General features: G+C 32.6%; 2 protein-coding genes across 3 annotated transcripts; one reads left to right on the top strand and one right to left on the bottom strand.

Annotated features, from left to right (window-relative positions):
- Positions 1-785: 785 nt before the first annotated feature.
- Positions 786-9,774, top strand: LOC131608768 (protein ARABIDILLO 1-like). Of its 2 annotated transcripts, none has more exons than XM_058880301.1 (13): positions 786-1,123; positions 1,421-2,811; positions 3,199-3,357; positions 3,444-3,524; positions 3,634-3,765; positions 4,163-4,290; positions 4,593-4,680; positions 4,808-4,902; positions 7,919-7,982; positions 8,197-8,372; positions 8,568-8,789; positions 8,897-8,981; positions 9,209-9,774. In XM_058880301.1, exons 2-13 carry the CDS (start codon positions 1,459-1,461, stop codon positions 9,383-9,385), a joined length of 2,760 nt encoding a protein of 919 aa, XP_058736284.1. In that variant the 5' UTR covers positions 786-1,123; positions 1,421-1,458; the 3' UTR covers positions 9,386-9,774. The 2 variants fall into 2 exon arrangements, with proteins under 2 accessions (XP_058736284.1, XP_058736285.1); XM_058880302.1 differs by having other exon boundaries at positions 1,389-2,811.
- A 1,762-nt stretch (positions 9,775-11,536) lies between these two features.
- LOC131611142 (V-type proton ATPase subunit G1-like) lies at positions 11,537-13,172 on the bottom strand. Its single transcript, XM_058883247.1, has 4 exons — positions 13,079-13,172; positions 12,799-12,899; positions 12,517-12,674; positions 11,537-11,692 (listed from the first exon to the last, which is right to left on the bottom strand). The coding sequence occupies exons 1-3, from the start codon at positions 13,164-13,166 to the stop codon at positions 12,531-12,533; spliced, it is 333 nt and encodes a 110-aa protein (XP_058739230.1). The 5' UTR covers positions 13,167-13,172; the 3' UTR covers positions 11,537-11,692; positions 12,517-12,530.
- Between the last annotated feature and the right edge of the window lie 6,347 nt (positions 13,173-19,519).

Here is a 19,519-nt window from a genome sequence, read left to right as displayed (position 1 = left end):
CTCAAATTGCGATAAAACCCTTAAATTGTTGTGTCATTGCATATACGATGCATATCGCATAATTTAACTTATAAACTTAGCTCGCACATCAAATGCAACCCAAAAAAATAAAAATTCTTAAAATTGGATTACATATGCGAGCTATAAGTATTGCATATCAAAAATCTCACATTTCTGACATTCGTTCGCTCATGCATCTACCTTATTTGCATGTGAGAAACTTTAGACTTAATTTCCTCTATTCTATATCCACTCATGTAAAACTTGTGATTAATTCTCCTCACGTAAAACTTCAGACTTCATACTTCATCGTTAACTTACACATCATGCATCAACCTCAATCTAAATATAAATAATAAATATACCTATCATCGCATGTCATAGATCAATCGAAATATCTCATACTATCTTCTCTAAAAACATCTGAACGAAAAAAATCATCGTTAACTTACGCATCACGCACCAACCTCAATCCAAATATAGACAATAAATATATCTATCATCGCATGTCATAGATCAACCGAAATATCTCAGACCATCTTCTCTAAAAACACCTGAACTAAAAAAATCATCGATAACTTACTTATCACAGATCAACCTCAATCTATATATAGAAAATATATTTATCTATCTATCATCCGATATCGTAAATCAACCGAAAAACCTCAAACGATCTTCCATGGACTCGACTCTTAAAAAGTTAATCTAAATTATAATCAATATATAAAAAAAAAGTTTTTTCTAATCTTTTTGCCAAAATATATATAGAGATGCAAAGTGGTGAATTTATTATGAGCTGTAGTTTCAATATAGGCTTGTTGTTCTCTCTTTCCCCATCCCCATTCTTCCGCATTTCACCCCTAATGCTCTAATTCCCTCTCTCTCGTCGTCTCTTTGCTACATTCCCCTTCTCTCAATCACCTTCCTCTTCTCAATCATCCCTTACCCCTTTCACTCCTTGCATCGATACTCTTCCATTCATCACCTTGACCCTTTTTAGGGTCTAGGTTCAATTATCAATTTTTGTTCATCTACCTATATACCCTATTCAATTGCCTTCGTTTTTCACTCCCTTTGAATGCATCTGATTTGATGTTTTCAATCACATAGCTTGAACTCACAGGTTTGAGAATAAAAATCAAATTTTTAATTTTTTTTATGTGCTGTTTACCTTGATGTAAATTATGGGTTTTGTTTGTTTTATTGTGTTTGGAATTGGGTTGTTTTTGTTCTTGATTTATAGTAGTATTTATTGGTGTTGCGTTTTGATTGATTTTTGATGTAGGACTAGGGTTTTTTAGGGTGAGAGGGTAGTTATATGTAGATGGTTTGAATTGTGTTTTTTGATTGGTTAATTTGAAGTTGTTGTGTTTGTGAATTTGTTTCAGTGGTATTGAGATTTGTGGTTTTGATTTTGAAGGTGTAGGTGTGCTGATTTTGGTGTGAGTTTGTTGAAATATGAGCCGGAGAGTGAGGAGGAAAGTGGCAAGGAAAGGAAAAGGGAATGTGGTTTCGAGTTTCCCTGGTGTGGAAGACGCGGTCGCTGATTTGGAGCCGGGAGGAGTTGTTGATTGGAGGAGCTTACCTGATGATACAGTAATTCAGTTACTGTCGTGTCTGAGTTATCGAGACCGGGCTAGTTTATCAGCAACTTGTAAGACATGGAGGGTTCTCGGAAACTCTCCGTGTTTGTGGAGTTCTTTGGATCTTCGTTCGCATAAGTTTGATGCCAATGTTGCATCTTCACTTGCTTCTAGATGTGTGCATCTGCAGAAGCTTAGGTTTCGCGGGGCGGAGTCTGCTGATGTGCTGCTTCATCTTCGAGCGAAGAACTTGCGTGAAATAAGCGGGGACAGTTGTAGGAAGATGACTGATGCAACTCTTGCTGTCGTTGCTGCTCGGCATGAGTTACTTGAGAGTCTTATGCTTGGACCGGATTTTTGTGATAAAGTCACTAGTGATGCTATAAAATCAATAGCTCATTGCTGTCCTAATTTGAATAAACTTAGGCTCTCAGGCATTAGGGATGTAAATGCTGATGCTATTAATGCGTTGGCTAACTATTGTCCTAAGCTGACTGATATCGGGTTCATCGACTGCCTGAGTGTTGATGAGCTTGCATTGGGAAATGTGCAATCCGTTCGTTTCCTTTCTGTTGCGGGGACACCAAGTATGAAGTGGAGTACGGTTTCACATCTTTGGCATAAGCTTCCTAATCTGATTGGATTAGATGTTTCAAGAACCGATATTGGTCCCTCTGCTGTTTCTAGATTGTTATCCTCATCAACAAATTTGAGGGTTTTGATTGCTTTGAACTGTCCTAACTTTGAAGAAGAGACTAGCTTTTCTGCTAGTAAATATAAAAACAAGTTGTTGATTTCCCTATCCACGGACATTTTTAAAGGACTGGCTTCTTTGTTTTTCGATAATACAAATAGAGGGAAGAATGTGTTTTTGAACTGGAAGACATCAAAGAGTAATAATGATAAGGGTCTTGATGAAATTATACCATGGCTTGAATGGATGCTATCACATATACTTTTGCGTTCCGCTGAAAGCCCTCAACAGGGAGGTCTCGATAATTTCTGGGTTGAACAAGGTGCGTCGCTCTTGCTTAGTCTAATGCAGAGTTCTCAAGAGGATGTTCAGGAGAGGGCAGCCACAGGTCTTGCAACTTTTGTTGTAATTGATGATGAGAATGCTAGCATCGATTGTGGAAGGGCTGAAGCAGTAATGCGAGATGGTGGCATTCGCCTCCTTCTTGGCCTTGCGAAATCTTACAGGGAAGGGCTTCAGTCTGAGGCAGCTAAGGTATTCTCCCTTTCCAAATTGTTCGTGTCTGGTCCATCTGACCATTTCTAATAAGTTTCACTTATATGCATTATTGGAAAAACTGATACTTGTTTGTTGAAGTACTCTCGAGTCTTGATCTATGAAGCATAGACACCAGACACCGACACTTCAATACTGATAATTATTTTTTAACAAATGGAATAATTGAACGTAACTATGTTCGATCCGAAGGGCCGGTACTATATAGCTCTCGATAGCTAATACCTTTTAATTCCATAACCATTGTGCAGTTTTTGTCTACTGTTGAATGTGTTTGAATGTTTTTCTTAGAATCTGACCAAAGAAAAAGCTGAATTGACTGGTGTCTGTCTGTGTATTTATCCTTGTAACCTTCTACATTTGCAGGCTATTGCAAATTTGTCCGTGAATGCCAATGTGGCCAAGGCGGTTGCAGAAGAGGGTGGGATTGAGATCCTCGCTAGTTTGGCTAGGTCAATGAACAAACTTGTGGCTGAAGAGGCTGCTGGAGGATTATGGAACCTCTCTGTTGGAGAGGAGCACAAGGTTAGATTTTGCATCTGATTTGATTTTTCTTTTGGAAATTTAATGTATAAGATTTGAAGTATAAGCTGAAATGTCTTCCATCATAGGGTGCCATTGCTGAAGCTGGTGGAGTACAAGCTTTAGTGGATCTTATATTCAAGTGGTCCTCTACCGGAGATGGAGTTTTAGTAAGTTTCTTTTGTTTTATGACTATGAGTGTGTTTAAGTGCATTTTTGTTGTTTCCTATGTTAAGTAATAGAAGTATCCGTTTTACATGATTTTTTTCTTCTTATCAGGAACGTGCAGCTGGTGCATTGGCTAATTTGGCTGCGGATGACAAGTGTAGTACAGAGGTTGCACTGGCAGGAGGGGTACATGCTCTAGTGATGCTTGCTCGTAATTGTAAATACGAGGGAGTGCAAGAGCAGGTATTAATACTCTCTATAATTTGGGTATCATCTATTTAGTTACTAAAATCTTTGAAGCTACTTGATTAGGTTTATAATGTCTGCCATTGTGAAGGTATTAGTTTTTCTTATCATGTGTATATTGAGAGAAAAGGGATTGTTGTCAATATGTCATTTCATTTTTGACGAAAATGTGATCAGCATTTTGGCCTATTCTGGTCGATTGTCATATGTGCATTTGGGATAGCATGCAGACCTTATCTGTGATTTGGGATAATGATGATAATGTGCTTTTATTGTTTCTTTTCTATGCATTATGATTTCATAGCTACATTATTCAGTTGTGTGCGCGTGTGTAACTATAAAGTGTGGGAATTTAATTCTGAGTTGGTGTAACATCATTTCTTTTAAACACTAGGCTGCTCGTGCAATGGCTAATTTAGCTGCTCATGGAGATAGCAACAGCAATAATGCTGCTGTCGGACAAGAAGCAGGTGCTCTTGAGGCTCTCGTTCAACTTACACGTTCTCCCCATGAGGGTGTCAGGTAATCTTCTATTAGTTCTTTACAAGTGTGTTTCTTAAATTAAAAGTAGGATATTTTGTTAGTTGGCGAGGCATAGGAAAGTAAAATGATTTATCTCAAACTATATGTAGTCCTGGTTGCTTTGCACATTTGCATGCATGAATTCTTTGCATACATTTTGTTTCCAAATAAATTTAAATATATTTTTCCTAGGCCGTGGTTTTAAGTTTTTGTGAGAGATTTTATAAAAGCATAAAACAATTCATTTTCCTGTAATTACATTCGTTCCCATGTTGATTTGACATATTGTCATATTTCTTTAGGCAAGAAGCTGCCGGTGCACTTTGGAATTTGTCATTTGACGATCGAAATCGAGAAGCCATTGCAGCAGCTGGTGGAGTTCAAGCTTTGGTATGTTTTGTGCCCCATAGAAAATAAATCTTTTTATGAATTTCATGTAATTTGTTTACAATAGCATTTAACTTTGGAGAGACTAAAATGTTCATTATTTTATGCTTTTGCATTGTGGTTTATGTAGGTTGCTCTTGCCCAATCTTGTTCTAATGCTTCTCCTGGGCTGCAAGAGAGGGCTGCTGGTGCTCTATGGGGACTGTCAGTTTCTGAAACCAATAGGTACCTTTTACAGTTCCGTTTATTCCAACAATATCGCTCTTGTGAATCCTTATCCTTGGGACATTCTATTAGAACACTTTCATATATGATGAGCTATTGGTGTAGACAAGTCAATGGGAAAATTATATTTCTTTCTCATTAATTCCAATATTTGTAATTGTTGAAAATATGGTTAGCATCTTTGTACTTTTACTTTATTTATTTGTATTTATTACATTAAGCCTATATAAAACGGGCTTCGTTGTGTAGTTAAACATACAGGTTCACCACACGCCTTTTTTCCCCTCTTATTCAACACGGTATCAACTATCTAGCCTAAAGAGAGGCAATCCTAAAATCATGTTTACCGGTAGACCCACTGTCCTGAGATAAATCTTTTCTCGGCAAAAGCCGCCGCCGTCTGCCTCCCCTTATTTTGGTACCTTTTTGACCCACTGTGCTGATTTGTCTCCAACTGTTTGTACGGTGCTGATATATCTATTTTCTGTTAGTTGTCTTTTCCACTTTTACCAACACGATCCAATTAACTCACGCTAATTTTTCTGTAGTTTGATGAACGCCAGCCCTCGGTTGGTTCTCGTTGACCCCATATTTTGATGTGGTCTAAGCAGCATCCAACCTCATATTCTGTTAGCAGCCTCTCCATATCTTCTTCAATTGGTTCTTGGGTTCTCTATTTCAGTGCCACCGATCACATCTTCGGTAGCAAATCATTATCCTCTTTATCTGTTATTACCTTATCAAATCATATATTCTAGTTATTACCAATAGTTACCTTAGCAAATGGTTCCCAAACACATTCCAAAGGGGTAGTTGCTGTCAATCTTCTTTCCTCTTTATCTGTTGTCTCTTTCCTATATATTCTTGGTACTGTGTTTAATTAGCTTTCCATAGGCCGATTAACTCACTCTTGATTGCATTTTCTCTATCACTAAAGATTATACATTTCTACATGATCAGAGTTCAACTCGAATGATTGGTGTCAGGTGTGAGTCTAATGACCTTTCCATTCTCTATAACTACTCCCATATATGCACAACCATAGATTCCCACCTTCTAGTACACGCTCAATTGGGTCACCCTAGCCTTGCAAAATTACAAAGGTTGGTGTCAAGTTTGTCTAAGCTATCCACTCTCTTGCGAGTCTTGTCAACTCGTGAAACATACTCGTAATTCATTCCTTAATCTTGTCTATAATCAAGCTAATTCTCTGTTGTTTTGGATCATTTTTGACGCATGAGGTCCTAGTCGTACCGAGTCAAATTTGGGGTTCAAGCACTTTGTTATATTTATTGATGACTACTCACAACGTACTTGGTTATTTCTGATGAAAAATAGGTCTGAATTGTTCTCCATCTTTCAACAATTGTCTCGAGATAAAAAAAAACACATGGCAGGGTTCTCCATGTAGCTGACCCCACTTACTGGGGCTTGGTTGCTGTTGTATAAAAATACAGTTTGGTGCTCCCTTTTGTACTTTGCGTGTCAATAATGTACCTTAATACTTAGCTTATTTCAAATATTTATGGCTTCACATGACATTCCTCAATCAAACATCTTGTTCTCATTGAAACAACTCATACCTTACTAATTCACGGCAGTTACTTTTCATTTTTTTGGGGGATGTTGCTCTTTCTGCTTGTTATTTCATAAACCGGATGCCTACCTGTGTATTGATGGCCAAGTACTTCAGTCAATGTTATTTCCTCATCAACCTCTTAGTGTTATTTCTCCATCAACCTCTACATTCTTTGAAACCCCAGATTTTTTGGGTCTACTTGTTTTGTTCATAATCATGCTCATGGTCCGAATAGATTGTCACTTCAATCTCTCAAAATGTGTGTTTCTAGGTTATACATGATCTTAGAAGGGTTATCATTGCCACTCCCTTAGTTTGCGAAGCTATCTAGTCTCGTCTAACATGGTCTTCTTTGAGTCTGGACCTTTCTTTTAAATTCTTCAACATGCGAGTCTATAGTCTATGTCAAACACTTTACCGCTTCCTCTCCTTGCCTCCGAGTACACACGATAGTGATGCCCCAGTCTAAGTGAATCCTACTCCAGATCTTCCTATTGTACTCAAGAAGGGTATAAGGCCTACTTGTAATCCTTCTCTTCATTATGTCAATTTGAGCTATCTTCGTCTGTTACCTAGACATTTTCCTTGTCTTCTGTCTATTCCTAAAACAACATGTGCAACTCTTTCTCATAATGAACCTGCAACTCTTTTTAATAATGTTAGGATATTATGCAATTGAAATGGGTTATTTTTCCATCATAAAAACAAAAAAAAGTTTGACAATTTAATCATTTCTCAAATTAATTGATGTGATTTTCATTTGCATTTTTGCATTCTTATTGTTTTGATTCTTTTGGAAAACTATTGGCACGCTAAGGTATCATTATAGACTACTGGCATTGCAACTATGTTGGCATCTCAGCTGCTAACGATCATTTGCAGAAAATAATAAGACTAATGTATTAGGAAATAGACAATTTTTGGACTATGTTTGATAGAGGGCTGGCAACTAGATTGAAGGTTATAGCTAATAACCGAGGCTCAACCTTTTCTACTCGAGTGTATTGCTTCTAGTGCTTTAGTTTCATCAGATTTCCACTACATAATGCTGCTCCAAATTTGGTTAAATAAGCCTATGATTGAACTTTGATCTGTGAGATATTATGCAAATAACTCATACAACCAATTAGCATGTCACCAGTTATATACTTTAATACTAGTGGATGTCTTCACTAGACCGTGGGAGGTGTCTTGGTAAGTCTTTGCATAACAAGTATAGTGCATATGATCTATATGCTTCAACTTGAAGCACGGGTGTTTCGCACGAGTGTAATTTCTCAGTTCTCAAATAAGCTAAATGATCAACTTATTTTATGTTTTTTAATTACGCCGTTTTGTTGTCTTCTAATGCATCCTTGTAATGATTTCTTTTAACATTTTGATTTTATTTTGCTCATATATACTAAGACTCATTTATGTTGGTCTTTGTTTGATTAGCATTGCCATCGGACGAGAAGGAGGCGTCGCACCTCTGATTGCATTGGCACGGTCTGAAGCAGAGGTATTTATTTTCTTTATGACTAATGTCTATGGATAACAACACTGAAAAATATCACATTTCGGCGTATGATAAGTTCTTCGTCGGCACTTACATTGGTGTATTCTGCATGCAACCCTTTTTCTCTTTTGGGTTGTATTAATAGTAATTCTCTTCTGGGTTTCTCTTCTTATACTTATCAAATGCTGATTAAATGCAAACCACTTTTTGCTACCAGGATGTTCATGAAACGGCTGCAGGTGCATTATGGAATCTTGCTTTCAACCCTGGCAATGCTTTACGAATAGTGGAGGAAGGTGGAGTAGCTGCACTTGTTGATCTCTGTTCTTCATCAGTGTCAAAAATGGCACGGTTTATGGCGGCATTGGCTTTGGCCTACATGTTTGATGGGAGGTAATACTTGTGACAAACTTAATGTTTAGCAAGCTTTAGACCCTGTTTGGATAAATAGCTTAATAAAGCACTTATAACCTCAGCATTTATCATATAAGTGCTTATGTATTAGCTATTTCTTTAAGAAGATAACATAAAGTCAGAGTTTATAGAAATAAGTTGAAAATAGCTTATAAACTGTAACGTGTTTTGCAGAATGGATGAATTTGCTTTAGTTGGCACCTTGTCGGAAAGTGTTTCTAAGAGTGTTGGCTTGGATGGAGCCAGAAGGATGGCTCTGAAACACATCGAAGCATTTGTCCGCATGTTTTCTAATCAACAAGCATTTGCAGCTGCTGCTTCTTCGTCAGCTCCTGCCGCACTAGCCCAAGTTACTGAAAGTGCTCGTATTCAAGAAGCTGGACATCTTAGATGCAGGTTCGTCTTTCCTTCTATAAGCTCTCACAGTTGTTCTATCAACCCCGCATCATGCATCATTTTTTAATTTCAAAGATATTTACTCTTTATTTTCTTCTGTTTCTCAGTGGCGCCGAAGTTGGAAGATTTGTTACTATGCTACGAAATCCATCATCTATACTCAAAGCTTGTGCAGCATTTGCTCTTCTCCAGGTAACTTTAGCAACATGAACATGCTTGGTTTTCATATATACAAGGGTTTTAATAACGGTCTGCGACCGCGCTCTCAACCATAACATAACCGTTTTTATTTTGTCGAAACCGTGATGCGACCACAATTGAGGCTGCATTCGCGACATGACCACAACTGCTTTTTAAATTGCTGTTCTATACTACATTTGAATTCTGACTTCCTTCTATGGTTTGTCTTTCAATTGCAGTTTACTATTCCCGGTGGACGACACGCGGTGCACCATGCCCGTCTCATGCAGAACGCAGGGGCAGCAAGAGTTCTACGCAGTGCGGCCGCAGCAGCAACTGCACCTCTTGAAGCAAAAATCTTCGCTAGGATTGTTCTTCGTAACCTTGAGTATCACCACATAGAGCATACCGTGTAGACCATTACATCTGTTGTTTTACAGTCCATTTTCTCTAATCATATCGGACATCGTGAATCCGTGATATTGTGTCACATGTACACAAACTACCAACTTGCCATAAGAACACTGCTCACCAATCTTTGTTGTATGTGAAGCGAGTTATAAATCGACAAGGTTGGTTCTCTTTATTTTTTTAGAACTTGTTAGTAAAGAGTTTTCATGTTCTTGAGATGTATTTCTAGCACTTTTTGTAACAATCTTTTCATGTCAAGGCTAGACTAGAATGACTATAGGCAAATTGATATAAATTTTATTGCCTTGATTTAAATTTTTTCTTCTTTGTACTATCTCTGTATAACTATAAATTTAGAGCTTATTTTAAGAGACTTACTATAGGCTCTGTTGAATTTAGTTGTGGATTACACCATTTCTTTGCAATATAATCTCAATGGAATGCATTTATATTATTGCTTCTTTGATTTGTCTCTTCACTTTCTGCCCATTTTGAATCCTCCACCTAGATCCATTCTCCACTAGTTTCCTAGTGCTAAGTATGCTTCTCCAAGTATAGCTTGAAGCAAAACCGACTTTTGGTTCCCGAATTGAGCTTCTGGAATAGTAACGACTCTTGAGTCTTGAATACTCTATTAAGCAAGAAATACCCACCTGTGAGGAGTCTCAAAAAATGTTTTCATAGGAGACTTATGTTGAAATTTTCAATTCCTCTTAATGTTATTCCCCCTATACCTTTATCCTATGTCAAATGTCCCCAACTCATCCAATGGATCTTCCTTTCCCCTTATTTAGTTTCCACTAGAATTTTGCTAGCATTGCTTTTATGTCTTTCCCCTTATTTAGTTTCCACTAGAATTTTGCTAGCATTGCTTTTATGTCTTTGCATCACCCTTCATGTAATTTGAAATAGCTCATGACGTAACTTATAATGGCTTGAGCCACCACCTTAATAGCACTTCTTTGCCTGCTCTAAAAAGAAATTTTTCCTTCCACCTTTTTATCTTATTCCACACGTGATCAATAACATGAGAAAAAATTTCCTTTTTGGATCGACAAAAATAACTGGTAATTCCAAGCACTTCGAGTGAGACATCACCGTCTTAACACCCATCCTGTTACGAATCATTTCTTTTGCTTCTTCACACACATTTCGACTAAATGATGCCTTAAAATTTTCTAAATTGACCACCTTCCTTGAAGACTATTGGTATTTCGCTAGCATTGACATTATACATTCAACTTCCTTTGCATTTGCACGGGCAAACAACAAGTTGACATTTTTAAAAAAACAAGTGCGAGATTTCTGGCGCTCTCCTAGGCACATGGGTACCATGAATGTTATTCGCTTAATTTTCTTTTTTGAGCATTCCTAACAAAATATCTACACACAAAATAAATAGGTAAGGAGAGAATGTGTCCTCTTGACATAGCTCCTTCTCAAGTAAAGATTCCTTGTTAGGCTGACCATTAATTAAGACTTGATATGAGACTGAGGATATGCATCTTCTGATTAATTGCACCATCGACCCCGGGAACCCCATAGCCTCCATCGCTCCTTCCACAAAATCCTACTCTATTATGTCATAAGCTTTTGACATATCTTGCTTTATAAACATCACTCGTCTTTTCCCTTTCGTCTTCTTTTTCATCAATGGAAGAATTCAAAGCAATAAGCGCATTGTCCGTGGTTAATCTACCTTTTAACAAATGCACTTTGCTCTTCATCTATAACCTCTAACAGGATGTGTTTTACTTTGTTGATAATTTTCTTAGTGACCATCTTCATTATCACATTACAAAGGCTAATGGGTCCGAACTCCTTTGGGGATTTCGGGGTCAGCGCAATGAAGGTTTTGTTTAATTCTTAGAGGTCGTGATTGTTATTAAAGATGTTCAACACCATTTGCTTGACATCCTTTCCAACAATGTGCCAGTACTTTTGATAGAGAATTCATGCCTTTAGCGTTACAAAGATAATTAGTTAATGTTAAAGTTGCTTTACACTTTTTAGTGCTCAAGAGTATTCTTAGCATTCTCATTAAAATTATTTCATAAAAATTGAAGTAAATAAATCATATTTCTTGAAACATTTTTCATTACATAAAAATTTAAAATATTACTACTAAGTAATATGAGAGAATCAATTTGCTTTTGTTTTCCATGTGACAAGTGATAGTTGTTGGAGACAAGAATTTGTAGCTAAGTCTTTATGCAATTGCAACCAAAAGTTAAATAGCAAATAATCTTGAGATGAATCTTCTTTGTTTTATTGTAGGTGATGACTTCTTATGTTGGTGTCTTCATCAATTTCTGAATCAAGAAAACATGAAATATAAATATGCAATTAAACATAGTAATCAACAAAAGACTAATTTGAAAAATGTCATTCTAAATTGTGTTACACTACATATCCACTTATATAATCAATTATATTACAAGTAAAATGATCAAATACAAACCCTAATATGAAAAAAAAAATTGATATTGCTAAGTTGAATGTCATTATCAAAATTTGAACTCTAATTCTTATTGTTGTTTGTTCGAGTTTTTAATAATCATTACCACTTCGTTTACAAATTCAAAGAAAAGATCAAACATAAATAACCATGTTATGATAATTAACCTATCTTATATAAATCTTTTTGCCTCCTATTAATTGATATTTTAAAAAAACTCTAGAACAATACATAACAACATCGCATCTCCTATGACCACAATTCGAATGATTAATTTATATTTATATCATTTGACATATTTGTTTTGTCTTTTAATAGTCAAGGCAATTGTTATTTTATAAAAAATTTATGAATAACAATGTCTTGTTTCATATAACTATGAAAAATTTGGATAATTAATTTATTTTTATATCATTTGCATTGTTTTGCCTTATAATAGTAGAGGTCGTTGACATTTTACAAAATGTCTAAAAACATTGGCATAACAATATTGTGTCTTCTAGAATTATAATCGTAATTCGGATAATTAAACTCAGACCATTGATATTTTATAAAAATTCTAAAAATTTATGCATAATAATGATTGATTTTAACACTCAAATTATTGATGAAAACAAAAAATAAGGCTTCATATAATTATTAAATAATTTGAAAGAGATAAGAATTTAGCATACTAACCTTATAGGCAATTATTACATTTTAATATTTGTAACATGCTTGAGTAGCATGTCAACAACTTCATTTGAAACCTTTGAACCTGATTTCTTTAAGGTTCTAATCTTAGCATCTGTTTCTTGATCAAGCCTTCTTACATTTGATCCTGAATTCCCAGTTGTCTAACAAAAAAATTGTAACTTATTATTTACATATTTTAAAAATTAACTTAAAAAAATATTATAGATAATATTGTAAAATAATTTTACAATTTTGATAACATATAAATTAAATGTTTATAAATACCTCTGAAATTGACTTTTGATATTCTTCTTCCATGTGAGTTCTATATTGAGCTGCCTCTTTCTCAGCCTCATCTTTTGCTTGCTTCAATCTTTGAGTCCTCACTAAAAACAAGTAAAAGATTGTTTATACATTTGACGCAAATGTACAAATTTAAATCTGTGATATTTTATTTATTTATTTTTAAATTACATTTGGTTAATTTATTAAATTATTATGAACGATGTATCAGTGTCGTGTCTGTGCGTTCGTTTATATAAAAATAGAAAAAATTGAATCTTACAATTTCTTGCAGTGTTAACAATGTGTTGAGCTTCTTGTTCAGCAGTTAGAAGCATTTGAATGCCACCTTGACCTTTGAAGGGATCCATGATAACTATAGACCAAACCAAATCAACATTCATAGAAATTAGAAAGAAAAAATCAAAATAGCATTCAACATTATAAAATTAAATGAGAAAATCACAATAGTTTGAAGAAATTTAACATCATTTTCTTACAAAAAGAAAGAAAACTATTCCAAAATAAGGTGTTGGAGAAATGAAGAACTTTGTTATCATTTGATGAAGAAATTGTTCTCAAATATTAATTTTCCGAAAAACATGTAAAATAGTTTTGTTACATACCAAGTCAAACTGCGCACTTTGTGTGATGGGATTGGAAAATTATTTTTTTACAAAAAATATGATTTATTATTATAAAGGAATGAAAGAAAAATAAATGATTAAATAATTGATGTTATAATTTTAGAAGAATTTTTCATAAGCTCTTGGATTGGCTAATTTTTACACGAATCTCATGTAAATTTTGTCAAACACAAATATGTTTGTTTTTTCTTTTTTTTTTTCCATTCAATAATAATTTGTCACATTCTTATCTAGAAAATAAAGTTTCATTAATGTCAAGTGGAGAAGAATGATAATTTTAATAGGAAGTTCCGCAAAAGAACGATACGACATATCATTATTATCAGATTCATGTTTGGCCAGATATTAACACTAACATTCATCTTCATAAGAATATGAAATATTTAAACTCTCCATTTCCTAGAGAGAAATTCTTTAATGTTGTAAACAATCGTGACATAGTGATGTCAAAGATTAACAAATTCTAAGATAAGCTTGATAGCAGAGTTAAAGTCAGAATACCACACCAGACCTTTGATGCCAAGTTCTCATGCCATACGCAAATCATGATATAGCTCTATCAGCTCAACATGAAGGATGTTAGAATAACCAATATTACTCTCAAAATTGTGAACACAAGCACCATCAACATTTCAAATCAATCCACCAAAAGCCGAGACGTCGGGATTACCATGGCTACTGCCATTAACATTTTGTGTGCGTTTCATGTTATATTTCTCGTTAGATGAGACGAATTATGCTTGAGAAAACATTTAGCTATCAGATTAGCATAATTCATTATGATGAGTTTCAAAGTATTGGAAGATACCACTTTATTCGCAAGACACAATTTGTTCCTAGCGCGTCACAACCACCAGCAAATAGCCAAAAAGATAGATCCACCATTGGTGCCATGTCTAATCCAATCATATAAACTATCCCATTGGAAGATAGTGGGTCCAAGAAGCCAATATAATTCCAAAAGCGAGTAGCAAATTCACAGTCTCTCAGGTAGTGTAGAGTCTCAGCATTTTGATTGCATTTAGGGCAGAGATTTGTCTATAGCATACTTCGATGATACTGCATTGATCTCGTAGGAATGAACTTATGTAAAGAGCGGGAATATGCCCCACCCACTTCTAAGATGTATTGTCTTTTGTATTCTGAACAAATTCAAGTTTGTTGAATCAATTATAACTATCCCCAATGGTATACATACTGTCTAAATTGCCTTTTCAAGTTAATCGACCAGGCACAAGAGAATTCAAACAAATAGGAAGCGCCTTCATGCTATCACAAAAAACTAGAAGAAATATTAGTATATAATGAATATAAGTTCATATTCACATCCAAGTAAACATTATTCAATCGCATTTCCAGATTGTGGATATCCACTTAGAGAACCTGCTCCGCTAATTTTCCTATCCTAGACCAATTGAAAAACCAAAAAGAGGAGTTCCTATCCTCTAATCTAAATTCAAATACATCTTTAAGGTCAAAGAGAGCTTTCATAATTGCATTCCAAGTAGTTGATCCCTGATTCTTTTTCGTATTAAGGAATGTTTCCTCACTCATGTACTCACTACTATAAATAACGTTTTTTTATGACGAAACTTACACCTCGAACAATAGAAAAACAAAGGTATAGATACTGGGAGCGCCATTTTTATTTTTTTCTCTAAAAAAACAACCTCTTCCCTCGGTTTTTTAGAAAAAGGAGGGAATATAAGGAAGCTCGCTTTGACACCTTGTTGCTGCATTAAGGGTTTTTTTTTTCAATTGTTTAATTAGTATTTTTAACTTGGCGCCTTTTCAAATTCCATTTTTATTTTTGTTAATTTTTATTTATTTATTTTTATTAGTATTTACCTCGGCTACAAGTTCTAACTGAGAGGTAATATATTTTGCATTAACAATTTCAAAATATTATTTTTAAAATCTTATATTAATTTTTTATTTGATATATTCAAACCCTCGGTTTTCATAAAAAATCAACGTTATATAAATTTTAAATGAATTCCCAGAATATGACGTTATTGTGTTTTTTATATTTTGTATTTTTAATTAATATTATCACGTCGGTTTTTAATAAAACTAACATGACACTTATTTTGCATGAAATACTTCATAGAACTAGCTAGTTTCTAACTTTTAATTTAACTATCTAACGCTCTAACATCATTTCGTCATTTTCTTCAAAAAAAACTAGGTGATTTTCATCGTCACTCTCATCAAAACTGGAACATCATCTCTATTCCAACCAAAAATCGTTTGAGGTACATTTATTCTTCTTTATCACATTTGAGGTTTATATCACTAAAATGGTTTATATCACTTGTACGTTTGTTCTTCGTTATTACGTTTGAGGTTTATATCACTGAAATAGTTTATATCACTTGTATGTTTGTCCTTCGTTTATCACGTTTGAGATTTATATCACTAAAATAATTTTCACCGATCATTTTGTTTTTCACTGAAATAATTTCTCTTGATCATTTTATTTTTCACTGAAACGTTAGTTTGTTTCTTGATAGACATGACCGATTCGACAAGCACCTCCTATACAACATCTGTTGCAATCTCTGTTAATACAAAACGTAAAAGAAAAACTAGAGGTGCCACACTATATACTAAGGTAAAAAAAGCCCACGAAACTGGTGTCCGCTACCCAGTTACAGTTGATATAGAAATTGGCGGGGCTTCTGGTGAACATGCGGGAGATTTTATGGGTTACATTGCGTTACAAGGTATAAGTGAGTATTTTGTTAGATAATTGGCACAGCGTTAACGATGGTAAGTTTGCTTTTACAAATATTTTTTACAGAGGCATAAATCGAAAGTCACCTATATGATAGGGAGTAAAATAATATTAGCCCTTAAAATTAATATTTTTATCCTAATCTTCAGTGTCACATATGCAACAGTGAAGAGAGACCAACAAAATCCGAATAGATTTAAAGTTGAAGGAAAAAAAACTGAATTTTAAAATGGAGAATTAAAAATTATTAGACTATAGAGATTAAAAATACATTTGAATCTAATTATTTAATGAAAAAATAAGATAAAAAATTGACATTGTAGAAAAAAAAAATGCATAATTGATTCCAAACGGTTGCCATTAAAGTTATAAAAAAAAAGAGAGAAAAATATAACAAGGGTATATTTTTTTTTATAGAAAATAAGCTAAGAAACTAAGCAAATTCTGTTGTTGTCTAAAAAAAAAAAAAGGAAGTGTATTCTAAATTAAGATATCTTAATCTTAATCTTAATGTTAATATATATAAATGGAAGGTTGTCATGATGGCAACCCTAGCCACGTGTCATCATGATAATCATTCTAAACAAAAATCCTAATGTGTTATTTACTAAATTGACCATATATTAAAAATAAATAATAATAATAATAATAATAAGGCTTAATTACAATTTTGGTCCCCTATTTTATCTGATTCACGAAATTGGTCCCCCTATTTTAAATTTAAACAGTTTTGGTCCTCCTGTTTTAAATTTAAACAGTTTCGGTCCCCTTATTTTAAATTTTAAACAGTTTTGGTCTCCTTTTCATACTTTTGCACTTAAAATTAACGATATTTTCATGTTATAAATAACAAGTTACTTGTGAAACATGACAAATCATCGTATATAAACATATTGTTGTACTTTATACATTAAAATATAAGTTAAAAAATAAAAAATCTCATCGATTTTCTATAAAAACACGTGAAAGGGGGACCAAAACTGTTAGAATTTAAAATAGGGGGACTAAAAGTGTTTGAATTTGAAATAGGGGGACTAATTTCGTGAATTAGGCAAAATTGGGGGACCAAGACTGTAATTTAGCCTAATAATAAATATATAATAATAATATATTTTGATATTACTATTAATAATATAATATAATATTCAAATTGACACTTTATTAATTATAAATAATTAATAATAACAACAACAATAATAATAAATAAATAATAACAACAATAATAATAGTAATAATAACAATAATAATAATAATAATAATAATAATATTAAAACTAAAAATAATATAATTTTATATCTATATTTTATATAATATAATATTTTATACAATTCAATATGTACATAAAAAATTCCTAAAAAAATTCCTCTCAAGTAACATTTTACTACCTTTATAACTGCTATTATCATTGAATTTTACTATTTTTTATTTTAAAAATCAATAATAACAGTAATAATATAACATTTAGATATCACTATTAAAAATAAATATAATATATATAATCAATAATAATAATAAATATATAATAATAATAATATAATATTTTGACACTACTATTAATAATAATAATATAAATATTATATATATAATATAATATTTAATACAATTCAATATGTAATTATTAATAATAATTATCAAATTTGCACTATATTAATAATAATGATAATAATAATAATAATAAAAATAATAAAAATAATAAAATTTTATATTTACATTTTATATAATATAATATTTAATACAATTCAATATGTAAGTAAAAAATTCCTAATAAAAAATGTCAGAGAAATCTTTTATATAATAACTTACTAAGATTATAAAAACAATCTATATTAAAATCTTATTTCATGAAGAAACAATTCATTACAACAACATATCTTCTTTGAAATTAATTTAAATAATTTGTTTATATTATATAAAGAGAGACTCCAAAAACATATTAATATCATGTCATAAATAGTTTTTAACATGATTTTGCCATTTCAACTAAATCTTTTTTACATAGTATATGCACACAATTTCTTTACCATAGATATCTATAACGTAATTAATTAATTGAATATTAATTTTTTTTTACTCTACGTATTCATAACTATAACGGATCTATTTAATTGAATATTATATCTTTTTACTCTACGTTTATAAGACGTTACGTTTGCAATTTTACATGTTTTCATTTTCACTGTTTTTTCTTTATATAAAGTATTCCATTCACTTCCCATTTATTATTATATATGAAATGAAATATGAAATGTCACTGTCAGTGAGATATAAGGTGAATCCCAATATTCATAGTAAATTCAACCAAAAAATAAGACATAATTTGGTTTATTTATATAATTTTTATTTTGATAGATGAGAAGACATCAAGACTCACTAGGATCATGTGGTATAAGGTAAATCTATTTACTTTTTTATTCAACCACTACACATATTTCTGTTCTATAATATGCTCTTAAAAATTATAAATATTATTGTTCCAACTTAATTTCTGTATTTTTTTTATACATTTTAGGTCAAGTTTGTTATTCTTTTCTTTTTATAATTTGTATGTGGATGAAGATCATAATTTGTATGTGGATGAAGATCATAATTTGTATGTGGATGAAGATCACGTTGAAACCACGAGGCATACATTCTAGGTCAAGTTTGTTATTCTTTTCTTTTTATAATTTGTATGTGGATGAGGATCATAATTTATATGTGGATGAAGATCACGTTAAACCACGAGGCAATGTTGTTGCGGAAGTTGTTATAAATATGTTAGACATCTATAAAATTGTGATCCTATAGTGTTAGACATATTTCAAAGTATAAATGAAATATGTATGTGGATGAAGATCATAATTTGTATGTGGATGAAGATCACGTTGAAACCACGAGGCAATATTGTTGCGGAAGTTGTTATAAATATGTTAGATCATCTATAAAATTGTGATCCTATAGTGTTAGACATATTTCAAAGTATAAATGAGTTAAATTACTTTGTAAGTCATTTTTTATATGTTGTATGATTATTTTTTTATTTTTCTATTTTTTAATAATTATTTTATTTATTTTATAATGATAAAGTGTAACCCTTTTTCTTTCCATATTCTTGAGCTAAAAACAGATAAAGGTAGAATAATTCTTAGATTTTAAATATTAATTAATTTTATTAAGTATTAATTTAATGAGTAATGTATTTCTTATATACAAAAATTTCACTCCTCCCTTGATAACCAGTCAACAAGTTTATACACATGTCTTAGATAAAACTTATAACTTTATTTTTTGTTGGACAATTCATTAAGTTTTTAAATATGCATTCAAACCAACTTCTTTATTGCTAATTCATTTACTTAGT

Source organism: Vicia villosa, linkage group LG6 (assembly GCF_029867415.1).
Source record: "Vicia villosa cultivar HV-30 ecotype Madison, WI linkage group LG6, Vvil1.0, whole genome shotgun sequence".
Taxonomy (NCBI): domain Eukaryota; kingdom Viridiplantae; phylum Streptophyta; class Magnoliopsida; order Fabales; family Fabaceae; genus Vicia; species Vicia villosa.
This window is presented reverse-complemented; position numbering and strand designations above follow the sequence as displayed.

Excerpts from the sequence above, each read along its gene's own strand:
- LOC131608768 (XM_058880301.1), top strand. The coding sequence starts at position 1,459 with ATGAGCCGGAGAGTGAGGAGGAAAGTGGCAAGGAAAGGAAAAGGGAAT. Across the intron at positions 4,681-4,807 it reads CTGGTGGAGTTCAAGCTTTG|GTTGCTCTTGCCCAATCTTG; the intron begins GTATGTTTTGTG and ends TGGTTTATGTAG. Across the intron at positions 8,790-8,896 it reads GCTGGACATCTTAGATGCAG|TGGCGCCGAAGTTGGAAGAT; the intron begins GTTCGTCTTTCC and ends TCTGTTTCTCAG.
- LOC131611142 (XM_058883247.1), bottom strand. The coding sequence starts at position 13,166 with ATGGATCCCTTCAAAGGTCAAGGTGGCATTCAAATGCTTCTAACTGCT. Across the intron at positions 12,900-13,078 it reads TGTTAACACTGCAAGAAATT|TGAGGACTCAAAGATTGAAG; the intron begins GTAAGATTCAAT and ends ACTTGTTTTTAG. Across the intron at positions 12,675-12,798 it reads ATCAAAAGTCAATTTCAGAG|ACAACTGGGAATTCAGGATC; the intron begins GTATTTATAAAC and ends TTTTTTTGTTAG.